Below are 17,836 nucleotides of genomic sequence, written 5' to 3'. Positions count from 1 at the left end.
GGTTTGGAGCCAAAATTAATAAGTCTATGACTGACAAATGAACAAACTCACTGGATAAATGTGGACAGTCAACCACTCTCAGTGGTAGAGGATGTGGGCGGGGCTAGAAGATAATTTCAAACTAAATTTATCAACTTCATCAGTTGTTCTGTTTATTTCTTGCCACAGATGTTCTATTAACTATTTTGCACTATTTCCACTTCTTTAGAATGTACTGTACTAATTGCTGTTTTATTTTGATAAATAAAAGCAAATTAGTTTTAGAAAGTTTACAAAAAACGAAGAAGAGAAGAAGAGCTCCAGATGGATGTAAATACAGGCAACCAGGATCCAAGCTTTTCTTCTCTTCTTCATGTCGTCTACGAAACAGCAGAGTTGGAAGTGTCGCCCCCTGTGGTCACAGATTTTTTTGGATCACGGAATTTGTTCATCACATATCAGTAAACAAAAGAGGTTTACATCAACTTTTTTTTTTTTTGACTTTTACTGATTTTTAGAGCAACCCAAAGCAGCACAAGTTTTCATTTTGACTGAAAAAGCTGCTAAATGATCCAGAATGCTCTCAAACCGTAAAGTAGTTCCATTTAAAAAAGTTTATAAAACAAATATGGTGCAAAATAATATGTTTTGTTAGGCATAGATCTTCTAATAAGGACATTTCAGAGGTTTTAGGCCACATTTGTAAAAACAGTGGAGGATCCCTTTAAACATGTCTCAGGTTACTCGAGGACACTGTCCTGCATACATCTTTTAGAAGCTTACTTTTCTTTAAGTCATTCTGATGCTTTGATGAGTAGTAGCTCTTTGATCTGAATCAAAGTTCTCACAGCTAAGAAAGTAATATAATAAAAGAAGGCCAGAGTATTCCGTGGAAGCAGGGATTACAAACACAGTTGTATATTTACTCTAATCCAGTGTTTTCAATCGCCTTATCCGACCCACTGATTTCCCAGTGCAAAGTGAACTACATTGAGCATCTGTTGACATAGTTTTACTTGTTTTTGTCTTCTGCAGCTGTTTCTGAAGTAAGAAATCAAATCACAGAATCTTTTTGAAAGATACAACTCCAGCAACTTATGAAATGCAGAACAACCAACTCTCATTAAGCCAACAAAGGTTGCGTGTGTTGATTTGGTTTGACATGTAAAGCAATGTTATACCAGGTGTGGACAAAAAGCCTCCACTGCACTATTCCCATCCAATCCTTACAGCTTTAATTATTCACCATTTTCTAAACAATATTTAAAGTAATCTAATCTGTTATTAATCTAAGAAGTGCCACATCATATCACACACTCCATTTGTATATAATTGACAACATGAAATGTATTCATAAGTTTAATGTAATTAATTTATCAGAGGCTCTGAATCTACTGTTTTTTTTTTTTTTTTAAACATTCCCATGGAAAAGTAAATGAATCAGGAAGTGAGTATCCCAAATGTTGTTACTGATGCTTCTCCATTAATTCTGTGTGCAAGCGTTCCAGTAACTTTTGTAAATACAGATTAAAAATTGGAGAAAAAGCTTTATAAAGCGTTATAATTCAACTAGCCTGCCTTGCTCACATTGTACTGATAATGACTCCACCTTTGAAAGGAGCTGTGCTGCTTACTTCCTTAAAGGGCGTCATAGAGGCTGAAAATGTTTTCCTGCCCCGTTTGTTTTTGTAAGTCAGTAGAGCAGAGACAGACTCAGCTTTTCTCAAAATAATGTGTTCAAAATGTGTGTGTGTGTGTGTGTGTGTGTGCGTATTTGCACTGTTCACAGCAGCAGAACACAGGATTTTCAGAGAATTTTGTTTTTTCTCCTGTAGCGTCTTAGACATCTGGCACCATGGCAGGACTTTGAGGAAATTAAACTAGAGCATTTGAAATCCTTGTGATCCTGCTTTTTTCTTTTTCTTTTCTTTCTTTCTTTCTTTCTTTCTTTCTTTTCTTTCTTTGTTTCTTTCTTTCTTTCTTTAAAAAATAAATCTTAATTGAAAGTACCAAAGACCAGTGATATTCAGAACTTGTACATCATGTCTGGATCTTGGCTTTCTAATTCTCTGTTTTCACCTACCCATGAAATGAAACAATAACATACTGTACCTTATGAAACATGACATCTTGATTTTCAAACCTCACATAATCTATGTGTCAGAAACAGTCCACAACTGCACATCTAAACAGGTTCCGCTTTAGGTGGTTGCCAAGTGTTTCAAGTTCCAGATTGGTTCAACAGCTGGAGCTAAGAGCCACTCTAAAGAAAGCTAAAAGGACTACAGTTGTCACCATTACCAGTATTATACACTTATATTATGTACGGGGTTTAAGGAGCCTTTGGACACCATTAAAGCATTGTTACTGAGCAACAAGACCTTGTAACGACAAACTGATCAGAGCTTTTTTACGCTGAATGGTGATGGTTTGAAATGTGAAGATCTTTAGCCCACGCAGCCACTCTGAGTCACTGCAGGCACACATGGGGCTCTGCTTGGCTTGAGTTCTCCTGCAGCTGTTCAGCTGTAATGACAACGTGTAATGATGCCTATGTATGGGACTGCGACAGATTGCTTTTTAACCCTTTTGAAGATATGCTTTACCCTGTCTGGAATGTTAATACAGCTCAAGATTTCTGTTTTGAGAAGTTCATTAGTTGTTGATTTGAATCAAGAGATAAAAAAAAAAAACAATCTTTGGATACAGCATGAGGAGCAACTGGGTGACAAACTGAAACGATAAAAGTGATAGAGAAATTGAAATTGAAAATGGTCCTTTATCTTTGGAATTTACTGCGGGGTCTCAAACCTATTTTTTACAACCACATAATGAGTGTCGCCTATGTCAAATGCAGAGATGCACACAGTGACACTGTGCTGACATATATATATATATATATATATATATATATATATATATATATATATATATAGTATTGTTATCACTGAAGCAAAGCCTTTTGCATGATTCAGAGCACATATCTGTGCATGCACAGGCACCATGACTAATTTCTTCATACTTACTGGTCCTCAAGTGCTATTCGTTACAGGCACAAACGCGATGGTGTCAAGAGATTGATTGGTTGAAAATGTACTTCCTGCCGGTGCTGTCAGCTGCGTTATGTCGCTCAGCCTACGAGGTGACAGCTTCTATATTACTTGCAAACAGAGGCAGCGGCAATGCTTTGCCTGGATGTAGGATTTAAAAGTCTTTCAATACTCCATCATCTCCTCCTGCCCACTCAATGTTCAGGCTTTATTTGAAAGGCATGAAATAGCCCCACTGCTGAGATCGCTGTTTTGAAACAGTTTAGCCATGCAGGTATTGCTGCACACCGAGGCACAACATGCAAGCACATGCAAATGGGTGGCCAAGCAGGTTAAATCTTTATTTATAAATGCGTGCAGAGAAGACTATGCATGCACTTTTACATGAGAGAATTATCAGAATAATACATAATAAATATTTTTGGTTGGAGTTTTTGTTGTTGTTCTTTGATTCAAGGAAACATTATTTTCTTTATTGAACAAACTCTAGTCTTCAAAGAGAGAAACAGAAACATTTATACTTATTATACTTATTAAACATGTATGCAATCAAATCTGAAACTGTGACTTTGTTACATGACCAGTTATTTCCGTTGGTTGATATTGCTTGATAGTTAATATATATATATGGTTTAATATATATATACAGTATATATTAAACCCTAAATTAAGTAAAATAACAAAACGAAGCACAGCTCGTCTTAAAAACTACACATTACATTTCTCAGTTCAATAAAGGGGTGAATTTTAAGCCTTTTCTTTCCCTTAAATCCTAACCACACATTGTCATAAAAAAATCATCTATACCAGTGGTTTCCAAACTTTTCACAGTCCTGTACCTTTTCAGACATTTAACTTGAAGCCATGTCCCCCTTACTCCAGCACACTTCATATACAATATCGCCCTACAGTGAAATTTGTGTCTGAATTTAACCTCAATCTCATTGAGGAATAATATATAATAAGCAATAATAATAATCTGCAAGGACAGAAGAAAGCATTTTATTCATAATTATCACTTTATTTAATTTATTAGCCTACTGGCATTTTCAGACAAACAAATCTTTATATTCTAGTCTCCAATGTTGTCACGCTGTTTTTAATTTCTATTAACGTACCCCCTCTGACAATATGCGTACCCCTGTGGGTACCTATAACCTACTTTGGGAACCTAGGATTATACTATATCCTCTCAAATTTCCCACTGTCTTCCCCTTTTAAATTGTGATCATCAATGGTTCTTTTAGGCCAACAGCCTACTGCTGTCTCAAAACAGTTGGTGGGAATCATGGACGCTTATTATTATTGCAGAAAGATTTATTTGAGGCCGTTGGTTGAACCCCCTGAAGGTTTCCAAGTAGTAGTAACAGTAACTAATGCAAACACTAGCCTTGGAATTTCACTAAGATAAACAGTACCCTTAACAGTGAAACACACTGGCAGCTGTGCACAAGGAGCTGTTGTGGTTCCAAGTTACCAGATGGTTATTTGTTGGTATCAAAGATAAAAACCGATAAGGTGATGAAAAAAGGTAAAGCCATACCAGACACTGAAGCTGCGTCCAAATAGTCTTTCCTATCTCCTTTCCTATCCACTTTTCCTTAACCCTGTGACGTCATCCACGAGTCCACACAAGGTGTTAGGAGACTTCCTAAAGGAGTTAGGTGACATAATAATCTGATGGCGGTGAAGGTTAATGACGTCTGCCGTTGTGAAAAAACTACAAATTTCTAAAACTGGACTACTAAAAGCACATTTATTACACTTTCCCATGTGCCTCTAACCACTGATATAATCTCAAATGTCAGAAGTTTTGAATGTAAATCAAAGGAAAAGAGGTTACCAGGCTACGAGGAACAAAAGTGAAACTAAAAGAACATCACATTGAGAATGGTTGCTCACACTCACCTTTCACTCCGAAATCAACATGAATCCAAAATACGTATAATTTTATGCAAGATATTATAGGCATACGTAATGTTATAGGCATACAAATGTACAACCTCACAAAGCATTCCGAGGAGAATCAGAATCAGAATGCTGTAGCGCAGCGGAGACGTATCCAGTGGAAACCCTGGGTTAGGGTTAGGTTTCGGTTATAACCCAATATCGCAACAATTTTTAGGGTTTGGTTTAGTCTTAGTCACGTGACCTAAACTGGCCAATAACTGACCTATTATATCCCTGCTGCGTACGGATATAATGTCGATATATTGATATGGAAATCGTACGGATAACCACTGCCTACATGATATGCGTCCCTTTTCAGTCTTTGTGAGTTTTCGTGAACGCTCGGATGAGCGGGTCCCTTTAAATGTTGTCGCCGCAAATAATTGTGACTCAGCATTACCTTGTCTCCTTTGGTAAAGGATGCAACAGTGTTATAGGCTAAACATGGTTGTAAAGGAAGCATTGAGCCTCCTTTCCTTAGCTTTTCGAGAATTGGAACGCTCCTTATCATGGCTGCCACCTAAACACTTCTGGGGGTTAAGAAAAAGTGGATAGGAAAGGAGAAGGAATATTCAGACGCAGCTTGAGGCTTAGTGGTGAAGGAACCCCAAAACCCTAAAAGCCTCTCACTCATACTCGAGAACCTACACCAGGAAGTGAATGGGTGGAGCCTTTTGATTTGTCCTCTCAGCTGTTGATTAGGCCATGATGAGCCACACCTGAGTCACCTGCAATACACACTCACCTTCATCCTGTTACACACGTCTACTGCTATTTCTATTAATCACATGCCACTGTTATGACGTCTCAATAAGGGACTCAAGCTCTCCAATAGTGTTAATTACTCAGTGAATAAAATATGAAGAGATAAATCTACAGACGGCTCTCTTCTCCTCTCAAGTACAGTCATTATTATTGCAGCTCTGAATAATTCAATGCAAGCATATTTTCTGCACATGCTTCTGTCATACAAACACATTCCACGGTTACTAGAACTTCCAACGTAATTTTTATGAGGCAGGGTGAATAATTAGTTATTTCTAGGGAATTCTCTCAATTATTTTTGTATAAATTTGACATCTATTATTAATGAATGTATATCATGAATAATGCAACCCTATACTGTAAATATTAGGCAGGGGCAAATTAGTGCTGTCGAAACATTGTAATCAAGAGCAGACATCAGTCCTGTTTAGGTTGAGGAAGTTTACATTCTTATGCTGTTGTACAGTGATACCAATGTGTATAAATGATGCCAGAACAGTTGACTATCGGTGTAACCTCATTTTATGTGGAGCTCAGGTGACGTCTGACATGTTGCCATTCTACCCATGCCTTTCTACCCTCTTCATTCAGTCTGTTTTACACTCAGTGTAGAAGTATGTCAGTCTGTTGTGGTCCATCACAGTTTATCATTTTCAACATCTATTTGTTTAATGTTGTTATTCTTTCTTTTTTGCAAATCAAAGAAGCAAAAAAAAAAAAAAAAAAAGCACACGCAAACCTCTATAAAAGACAGACATTTACCATTTTCGAGACTTTTAGTCCTCTGAAAAGTGAGTTTTTGAGCAGTTCTAAAAATGGGTTGTTTTGGGGGCTGCCTATGCATATTCATGAGTAGAGAGTAGAGTCTGCAGACGCTGACTCCACACAACAGCTGATCACTAACGATTTTCTTTTGTTACCCACACACACTTGTTATTGTTTTTAGCCAAAAAAACTGCACATTACAGTAAAACACATGGCTATTTAAGCAGCTATTGTAGCAGCTGTTTCAAACACTCACCAGAGCTGCTACGTCGCTTTCTTGTCATTCTCTTTACTACTTATTACAGGAATAGTACATTCAAGGTGATAGACTGCTCCCCAGGGATGGGTTAAGTTGCAGATGTCAAATTTCAATATATATGTGTAACAACATATATACATGACGAATAAAGGCTTAAAGCCCAGTTTAATTTAATTTAATAATTTTTATTTAATTTAGTTTAATTTAAAATTTAATAGTCCACTGTTTTGTCCAACCGCTGCATCGCATTGGGTCACAAACATGTCAAATCATGTGAAAGGAAATACGAGGCGATATAACGGATACTAGAAATAAAACTGCTCTGGGTGCTACATCGTTGCTGTCCACTGCTCCTCAGCGAGGAGTTAAATGCAGATAACACATTTTGTGTACGTAGCTTTACGGTCTCCTGGGAGGACTGGATTGATGAAGCAAATGAGCGAAAGAGGGCCAAATAATGTGAGCTCACCACAGAGTGCCGGAGCAATGGCTGGAGAGCCCGCTGTGAACCAGTCGAATGTGGGTGCAGGGGTTTTGCAGGTCACTCACTACAGCGAGTGTTAAAACTCCGAGGCATTAGAGGACAGCAGTTGAGAAAAGCCACCAAGAGCATCCTTGAGGCCACAGAAAAGGCCTCAAGGTGGCTGTGGATCCGTAGGGGGGATCCGTGGTGCGCCTTCTTGGACACAGGCTGGGGTCTGATCACCCCTGGCTGGGTCGCCCAGGCGAGGGTGTCTGATGATTAAAGACCCGAAACACCGTATGACCCCGGGTTCATGACTGATGACGTGTCCAAGTATCACCGTGAGGCGTTTTTGAGTTCACATATATGACAATAAAGTATGATTTTCTATATTAAACTGCAGTATTTGTTTTAGCAGTGAGGTAGTCTGAGAGGGAGGAGCTCACATTTATATAGGGTAGGAGGAGCCAGGATTGTCAGGAGGAAAAGTTTCCGCCAGGTGACGTCAAGTAGCGAGAAAATTCCAACTCGCCCATTTGGAGCTGACTTTTTACAAAATGTGGAATAACAAGGGAGGGGGGAAACACAGTTTTTTCAACTTTGACCCTCTGAATGAGGCTAAAGGTACTGTACATCACTGTAGCAAAACCATTATTAAGTTAATTTTTCATAATACTGCCCCTTTAAAAATGTAGGAAATGTTGAGGTTTCAACATGAAACACTGTATTTCTCGTACTTCATGCATTGTTTTGTTTTGATTACATTTTATTAAAAATCATCCACCTTGCGTTTTTTCAAAATATATCTTATACATATCACTGACCATACACTAGATCTGCAACACTTAAAAACATGTCACAATGTTTCTGTGAAAATAAATATGGTTAATTTAAAACTTCATCATCAGTGGTATTTAACTTCACTAAGTACTAACCACATCTGTTATTTGTATTTATCTTTGTAGGTGTGAATCCAGGCTAGTAAATCAGATTTTAGATGACATTCATCAGTGACTAGAGTTCCTGAGGGAACCACACATGGTCCATGTGGGCTACCTGTTGCCCACGGGCATCATGTTGGTGACCCCTGCTGTAGATACTAGTGAAAGCAAACCATGCAATCATATGTATAGTGGTACAATTGTAACCTGGGTTTAACTGGTCCATTTTTTGCAACATTTTTCGCGTGTACAGATAAGCTAGTCAAAATCATAGAACAGATTGATATTTATAGTTTCCATTTGCTGCATATTCCTCTAATTTCAAACATTTCCTCGACAATTCTTATCTGTCAAGTAACAAAAATGCAGTATCGAAGAGATACTTTTGAGTTCATCCTCTAGTTCTTGGGGGATGCATTCAGTAACTGATCTGTGGTGATGACTGTTGGGGGGTATGTGGTATAGAGAGAGAGAGAGGGAGAAGGAGGGAGATTTTGCAGATGCAGAGAGAAGATAATATGAGCACAGTGCCTGGAGTAGAGAAAGTCATTACTGTCCATCATCAGGCAAATGAAGACATGTTTAAGCAAAGATGAATGGGTCTATTGATGGGCAAAGCTTGTTATGGTTGATGTGTTTGAAAACGCAGCTACAGAGGGTTTATATTTCAATGAATATTTGATAGGCGTTGGCCTTTGTGCCAGTCGATCTGCAGATGTGTGTGTGTGTGTTTGTTTGTAGTCTTGAGGTTTCTTATGTGTGTCTGAATGCATTTGCATTTCTTTGCGAGCCATTTGAAACGGGTTTTTGGAGGAAAAAAAGAAAAGAAGGAGATGATCACTTTCTCACTTCTTCACCCTAGAGGGAAAATCATATTTTCTTCTTCTGAGTGATTCTCTCCATCTCTTCTACTATCCCTGCTGCTGGTCTTCTTCCATGTTTCCTGTGAGTGTGTCGTCCTTCTGCTGAATGAGGAGATGAAGTCTCAGCAGTCTATGAGCCAATTCAGCTGATCACTGAAAGTTGTTTGTTCTCCGTAATACTTTAACTGGCATGGCAGATTAAAAACTGTGCTGCAGAAAGTCTGCATAGCATTCAATTCAGGGTAATTGTGTAATGTGCACGCATTTACTTTCTAATAAATTAAGTTAAGAATGAAATCTAAATCTAGGGCATAGTTAGCTGTTGACAGAAATATGGGTCATCTATGAAAACAGCTTAGAGACAGAGGTGGCCAAAGTACTAGTCTTCAGTACACAAAAAAAAGTATAGATACTTGAATAAAAAATGACTCTGGTAAAAATAAAAGAATTGAAGTTGCTCCTTTACTTGAGTAAAACTGAAAAAGTACATGCTACTAAAAATAAAAAAAGTAAAGCTGGTTTTTAAACCAGCAAATTTCATATCTTTTATTTCTGTTACCCTTTATGAACACCTAGAAGATTTAGCATTCACAATAAATACAGTTTGTAAATAAAATGTCTCAAGAAAAAAAAAGGTGCAAATGCTCAATTAAAGCTAGGGTAGGCAGTTTACTCCAGATACACTTTTTAAGTTTTTGGTTGAAATTATCTTTATGTCTTGACAGAAATTAAGATCTTATGTGCTCTGAAAAAGGAAAGTATAATCCATCATCTGTAGCAGCTGTAAATCTGTAATAACTTCAACCAATGGAAAAAAACGAACCATTTTTTTTAACCAATCATGTCTCCCTGTTCGTTCTTGACCCCTCGCGTGCACGAGCTCACACTGAAAGTGCGTCACCGCTGACAGAGTTAAAACAGAGTTTGTGGTCACATTTTTTAACATATATATTGATAAAGTTTATTGTTTATTTACTGCTGAATGAGACATGAGACAACAACGTTTCTACATAATACAAGCGATGAGCTGAGCTCCTCTTCTGCAGCAGCTGTTCTCGTGCATGTGAGTGAGACGGAGCATAGAGGGGAGGGGCGAAGGGGCTAAAGGCGGAACCATCAGGAAGGCTACATTCAAAATCATGCTAGCTTTTGAAAATCGCCTACCCTACCTTTAAAACCAGAACAGCTTTGATTTAACATTTTTAAGAACTTGTAGAAAACTGGTACACGGAAATAAATTCAATTTATTACCCTTTATGAACACCTAGACAATGTAGCACTCTTTAATAAAATTTGTAAATGAAATGTTTTCAGAAAAAATTGTAAATGCTCAATTAAACGCAGAGCAATTTTTCAAAACTTGAAATATATATATATATATATATATATATATATATATATATATATATATAAACCCTTGTCAGCTGTATTGTACCACCTAGACATTGTTTGAAATGGATTGGTGATTTTCTCGCTACTCCCATAGTGAGGTGTTTTTGCTTTGTTCAGAACTTAATGCACTGCTGCTTTTCTCTTCACTATTTAAATAGAGTGTTCCTCTAGCATCATCATTCATGGTCATGACTACAAAGAAGCAGCATCATCATTAATTACCAACTTAGGGGCACACACTGTCTGACTCAGCACCTCTTGTCTCCGTGACGAGCATTCCAAATAGTGCCCTGACTAAAGGCTTTATAGTTGACACTTTTAAACATGTTTTTGTTGAGCTTTTGTTGGTCTGTTTTCATTCATTGTAACCTTGCTATCGCAATCATCCAGAATCTCATTCCAATGTGATGGCTGCAGATGCTGATGTTAAGGATGACTTGAGTCTAACAGCTGCTCCATTTACCAGCCAACCACTGTTAGCATCAGTTACGTTTTTGTGCTTTTCATGAAGTGAATTTCTCTTATTGTTTCCTTGTTGTTTGAGAACAAAGTCTTTGATGTCCTCTGGTTAACTGTCATATCAATGAGGCTCAAATTTGAGAGTATAATCATTTGCATGCATAGTTGTGATAAGTAGGTTGCATTATCATTGACTGACTTAAGTGATTTTGATAGGCATGCATAAATGAAGGATTGCTGACCGCTATGAAGAACTCTGTGTTCAGTCAATTCACAAATATTTATCTTTGGCCGTGTTTTTTAGGCCAGGCTACGGACTCAAAACGCCACTCACTTTGCTCTTCTTCTTCTTGTTGTGTACTCTAGTTAAAATCACTACTCCTCCTGAAATTTGGTAGGCCCACCCCCCCATTTACCTTAATTTCCAAATTTATGGGAACATAGTCGTGTGATATATTGTTTCAAAGATAATTCGATGTAGATTACGATTATGCCTCGCACAGTTAGATTTTTTAGGCAATTTTGATTAAAGTCATTTACTAATTTATTTGTGAGTCAAATATTGCGACAGTTGGTGGTACCGAATCATTGACACATACCAATATATGAATGAGGCCCATTACTCCGTATGTGCCACAGGGGCATTCTTCAAAAGACTACTCCTCCGTTAATCGTGTTGTAACACATTTTTAAAAAGGGGGGGGGCACCCTCTTTTCCGATAATTTCAAAATTTATCGGAACATAGTTGTGTGACATATCGTTTCAAAGGCAATTCATCGTAGATTACGATTTTACATCGCACAATTTCATTTGTTTTACTCGGTGGAACGGAGTCAGACGTTCATCAGAACTTGTTTAACCTCTGTTATTCTATCAATACACATTTCATACGTGCATGGTTATGTACATATTTATTGGAGTTAAATTGTTCTGTACATAATCTTTTTCTACTATAGTTACACTTATTAGATTATTTGAACTGTATTTCCTTCCTGTCATTTTGTTTTCACTGTATTTGCTTGTTTGCTACTGTAATGTAGATTTCCCTATTGTGAGATGAAAAGAGGATTATCTTATCTTGAAAAAAAAAAAAATTTCTAACGGGATAAACGTATTAAAGTTTAAGGTAATCAAAAACAATAATTCATTCTAAGTAACATTAGACCAGCACTTTTAGTTAATATTACACGTTAATATTGTTGAAACCACAGCAGTCGGTGAGCACAGGGGTCAATCTTTTTACACTGGTATTAAAAACCAATACAGTCATAGTTATCAATATTTGGAATCAATCTGCACACCTCTACCCCCAGTGTTGGCTGATAATATCAGTGGGACGATAATAATGCCCATCTCTAGTTCTATACCTTTATTTAATTATTAAAACCTAACATATACAGTATGTTTTGTTATCTCTATAGTCTTTGCATTGAGTGTGATTTATTTTTAATTTCTTTGAATGCTTTTGACCCGCGCTCACTACATATGTTCTAAAATTCAATCATTCATTCATGTTCTGTGCCAAAGAGTGGTAATGCACTGAATATGAATGTGAGTGCTGCTAATGACACAGTTAATGAGGCTATTAGCAGGTAACAGCTGGCTTACACACATACTTCGATTGATTCGAGGTAAACATCAAGCAAATTAAAAAAAAAACATTTTTTTTTTTTCTTATTCATTCAGTTTATTTCCGACATGGTTACATTCACAGAACTTTTATTATTCTTTTTTTTTTTTTTGTACATGCCGAAAAAGGAGACGAGAGAAGTAGTTTGTTTATCTAAGTCCCGTCCCCTGTTTTGAACACAGAAAATTTACATCAAATCTTGTCTCTCTGGTCAAACAGTTGTTCTGAACACAATTTCATTTTATTTATTTATTTATTTTTTGTCCTTTTTTTATGTAGGATTTATTCTCATCTGTCGTCAGATCTACAGTAATCCGATCGAGTTTAATGCTTTGTGTAAAATGTTTCACCCTTCCATTCAACGAGGCTTAGTTATGATCCTGAAGGACCTTTGGCGGCTGAGAAAAGTGAACTTCAATTCCTGTCATGTCGAAATATGGTTGAGAGGCAGGATGTCAATCTGTCTTGTGGAAATTTGACGTAAAGCTACATCCTGTCTCTTGTCAAGTTCAGAAGTCTCCTTGGTATTTCTCTGACTGTCAGTAGCTTTGACATCAGATTGCATATTTAAATTCCTTTCTGGATTCTACTACAGGTGTCATATGCATCTGAATTACCTGAACACACTTCTGAAGGTCAATACAATTTAAGATAATCCTTGAAATAATCAGTTGCACTATTAGTATTAGTTCAGTAATGTTCATGTCTAGGGATGTAACGATTCACTCAACTCCCGATACGATTCACGATACTGGGTTCACGATACGATTCTCTCACGATTTATTTTACAAAATGAGACTGTAGACAAATGATGATTGAAAAATATTCCTTTATTTTTTGGGGGGGGAAAAAACTAGAAAATACTGTACTATTTTCCTTTTATTTTTCATTGTCAAAAGAATCCCTTGATAAACTATTCAAAATAATGCAATTTAACTAAAAATAAATCTTGAATTAAATAAATAAAGGGATAATACAAATGAAGAAGAAGCTTATTAATTTAAATTCTGGCTCTATAATAAACAATGCAAAACTGCATAATAGTTCTTTTTCTTTTTAAAAGTGCAACTGAAAATGTATTTTGTGCCTTAAAGATTGGACTTTAAAAAAAAAAAACGTCATCGCCCTGTATTTACGTCAGATATTTATTTGGACCAGCAGAGGGCGCTGGTAACCCAGTGGTCGGTTGGCATGCAGCTAATCGAGCAGTGAAGAAGAGATGCTATGCTAGCAGACAGAGCTAATAGAATAACGTGACTTTTACAGATATTCACGTAATATTGCAGATGTTCTTTCGGTGCTGAAGGGGCAATGAATCATTTATTAACATATTTAAGAGTAGAAGGCAGCCAGAAAGAAAGTATTAGCAGACTCCGCCCGCCGCCTACACTTCTGGATAGCGCCCTCTGCTGGTTAAAAAAAAGTACTGCGATTCAATTTTCATACCTATGAATCGATTTTTAACTGCCTTACGATTAATCGTTACATCCCTATTCATGTCGTTATTGACCATCGTCACTGCTGATAAGGTTGTATGTGTATAAGGGAATGTGATTTATTTTGCGTTTGTCTGTGTGCAGGAACTTGGGGAAGTCAGGACTGCGAGTATCCTGCTTGGGACTGGGTGAGTATAGGCTCTGCTCTGCTTCACTGCAAACACATCTTCACAAATCATCAGTGGTTTGTCAGATTTGTTGACTCAACGGCAAAAAAAGAGAGTATACCGGTACTCATTGTTCAAAAAAAAAATTCAACAACAAAACAGAGATACTCTCATTTGGACATTTTCTGACAGACTTGCTACTTTTTTTTCTCAGTTTGATGCTGTTTTTCAAAGTTTGTGTTCTGAGTGGTATTGTTTAACTCGTGCTTACTTTGTGCCCTAGCCAAACACAAGAGAATATCTGGCAGGTTTTGCCATAAAATTGGGATTGTTTTTAATTTTTAATAATAATAATTGAATCTTCTAATAGAGGGCACAGATGTAGCTTCACCTCCCTTTACAACTTGTTCAGGAAAAGATTTTGAGAGTTTTGCCACAGCTTTCAGAAATGCACGAAAAGTATAGGGATTAAAAAATTGCATAACCTAATATTAGTAATTTTTACATTAAAAAAAAGTTTTAGTTGTTGACCGGCATTTACTGTCGAAACTTTTATGTCGCTCTCTCATTCCAGCCGCTCCCTAGAATATATAAAACAGGTGTACGTAAGTAAATACGTAATGTTTATTTGTATAGCACCTTTCACAGACAGAGAAGTCACAAAGTGCTTCACAAAATTACAATAGAAATACAAAGTACATTTACAGTCACAAAACATGATGGTCATAAGACAACCCTTAATCCACAAGAATTAAAATGCTTTCTGGAACCAATCGGTTCTTAGTTTGCTCCTAAAAACATCAGCAGAATCAAGTAAGCACAAGGAAGGCAGAAGATCGTTCCAGAGCGTCGGCGCGATGGCCTGGATGGAGCGATCTCCTCTGGTCCTGTAACAAATACGAGGGACCCCTTGAACTACACCTGTGAATAATCACCCACAGAGTCCGCCCCGGAATCACCTCCCGCCTGATCCTTTTTGCATGTCAACACATCTACACATCAGAAATAGTTTTGCTATCACACTTAAATGTCCACATTTAAATGATAGCTCCAGTAACTGGAAGAGTAACTTTGCATGGGAAATAATTGTGGTACAGTAGTGTCCAAATTGTTGGTTACTTTGTTGTTGACGCACTTTGTTAAACTGTGTCCTAACAATATTACAAATGTACAATACGTAAGTAAAAGTTCTATCATTTTATAAAAGGTGGGAGATTTTTATGAATTGATTCAGGATTAGAAGTGCTAGAATTAGATGGAATACTATCCTTGTTATGTTTTAGATCAGATAGCATCTAATTGACTTTTCAGACTTATGGGAAATAGGCTTTTGTAAGCTTAGACAGACTGACCTGTGTATCAGTCCGTCAGACTGTGCGACGTGCACATTTCCTCTTGTTTACCAAGCGTTACGTAGAACACTTTAGATTCCATGCAACTATGCTCACCAAAGGGTAAACTAACAGGCACTTTTCCAGTGCCATGTTGAACTGTGTTGAACTGGTTTTCAGTGTGTAATGTGTGCCTCCCAGGGTGGCTATGGGCGCTCGTGATCCAGGTGGTTAACATTAGACTGTGAGGTCTGACTCAGACTGGCTGACACAGTGCACGAAATGTCAGATTAATGCCAGCTGCCTGCCACATACTGGGCTCAGGGCACACAGGGTGCTGGAAACACAGACGAAGAAGAAGAGACACTCTGTTTATTGCCCTTTTCTCAGAGGAGCTGTACAGTATATGCGTCATGTCCTAATATGCTATTGTTTTTTTTAACCAAATAGCGTCAAAGCAATCACACAGTGCCGATTGATCACTCATGTGTTTCAGTTCATAATTGGGGATAACAAACCAGAATAGCAGTCACAGGTGGTACATGTTTTAAAAAGGACCATTTGCTTGATTTGCTTGATGGCACCAAGGGAAGGAACATTGTATTCCTCGCTTATGCCTCATATGCATAATGGTTTTGTCACATGGCAACCTGTTTTTCACAGATATAATTAGTGTTTCAGAATTAGGGCAGTTGCGCGCTTGCATGTGCGTGAAATTTAAATTGTGATTTCTTTTTTGTAAGTAAACAATATCAGTTTAAAAAAAACACTGAATTCAAAAAGGTTTATCCACACTAAAACCATTAGTTTGAATATAATAGAAAAAAACACAATAATAGATTGTATTAAAAAAGGGCAAAGGTGTGTGAACTAGTTATCACAGTGTGGGGCGGAGGTAAAATTACATTTGTGCAAATAATTGTATGATTGACATCATTTTTATTATCACAAATTGCTTTCAGATATTTAATTAATTAGAGAATTTGCCATTAATTAATCTCGTTTAATCTAATTTAATCGCAACTTTTTCCAATTTAAATAGATTTTGGTACATGACTGAATCAATGAAAAACAGTAAATGAGCTTAAACAACAAAATTGTGTTTATTATTTTCATCACTGAGTGCTAATGTGCAATATGAATAAGGAATATTATGATTACATTGTTAATTCTCTTTCTTGCACAACTGGGCTTTTACTTTCCATCCAGTGTTTTTTTTTAATTTTTTTTCTAACTCAAACTAACACCCACAAAACACAGCAATGACTTCTCCTCAGGTTCCCCCATTGTAGCTGATGCATCAGTATTATGGGTATATTGGGAACTCGTGCAAAGAGAATGTTAACTGCTTTTTTTTTTTTTAGTGGGTTATTTTCCTGTAGCTAATTGTGATTAATGCATTAAAGTCCCAGCCCTAAAAATAAATAAAAGTTTGTTACAATTTCAGGACTTTTGGACACAAGATCCAGCAGGCACTTTTCTACTTTACTTGTTCGGATCCAGTTTGTGGAGCCTTTGCAGCTTCCATTATCTCAGTCACCAAAGGCAGGATATGCCCTGTATAGGTCGCCAGTCCATTGAACAGTAGAACATAACAGACACATAGTAACAGATCTACTAAGATCTCAAATAAAGAAAACTAGTTCTTTGGAGGAGCTATTATCTTACCTGCTGTGGTGGATTTACTAAGATCACAGCGTAAATCTGTAATTGAGTTTGCCTCATTTAAACTTTGGGATTTTGTGAATGTAAAGCGTTGAAAATGGAGAATGTAGGAAAGCTGAGTGGGCAAAAGTGCAACATTTGATTTGAAGCCTTTGGATTGAAGGTGATAGCGCATTAGAGCAGAAGGTTGAGTTCTCTCTGCTCTGAGCAGATAACGGCACAAACACTCGTTTCTTCAGTGAATACATTAATGACGTTTTCTCACATTTTTACAATCCCCCATCTGTCTGCACCTTCAAAGCCCACACGATTACAATGTGCATATTTTAGTCACTGACTTACCCTCTGAACAAGGTACCACACCATTTCATAACTTGTGTTAAGTGTGTCTGCGTTAAATGATACGATTCATTGAGCCGAGCAAACCATTTAATGTGACCATATGAAATTCAACACCCAGCAGTAAAACCTCAGTGGCCTGATGGCAGATCTGAGCTCTGCACACAGTTCTCTAGGGAACGTGACAGCCTGGGCAGTTGTCTCGCGCGCACATACATATACACACACGCGCACAAACACACACACAGTTACCAGGTAATAATTCCTCTGATGATAAAATGCTTCCTTCTTTTTCCAGGTACGTGGGTGACATTTGGCGGGCAGATAACAGACGAGGTATGATGTAGTTTTTATCTCATGTGGGTTTGATCTCAGTAATAT

General features: G+C 37.3%; 1 protein-coding gene across 6 annotated transcripts in view; it reads left to right on the top strand.

Annotated features, from left to right (window-relative positions):
• The window catches only part of kcnab1a (potassium voltage-gated channel subfamily A regulatory beta subunit 1a), a 102,969-nt gene that overhangs the window by 65,822 nt on the left and 19,311 nt on the right, over nucleotides 1-17,836 (top strand). For all 6 annotated transcript variants that reach the window (XM_028464115.1, XM_028464113.1, XM_028464112.1 and 3 more), the window contains 2 exons: nucleotides 14,098-14,141; nucleotides 17,754-17,791. In XM_028464115.1, coding sequence (XP_028319916.1) covers nucleotides 14,098-14,141; nucleotides 17,754-17,791 — 82 coding nt within the window. The remainder of the gene's footprint in view (nucleotides 1-14,097; nucleotides 14,142-17,753; nucleotides 17,792-17,836) is intronic.

This window comes from Gouania willdenowi, chromosome 13 (genome assembly GCF_900634775.1).
Source record: "Gouania willdenowi chromosome 13, fGouWil2.1, whole genome shotgun sequence".
In the NCBI taxonomy this organism is placed as follows: domain Eukaryota; kingdom Metazoa; phylum Chordata; class Actinopteri; order Blenniiformes; family Gobiesocidae; genus Gouania; species Gouania willdenowi.
Note: the sequence above shows the minus strand (reverse complement) of the source record. Positions and strands in the feature narration are given on the sequence as shown.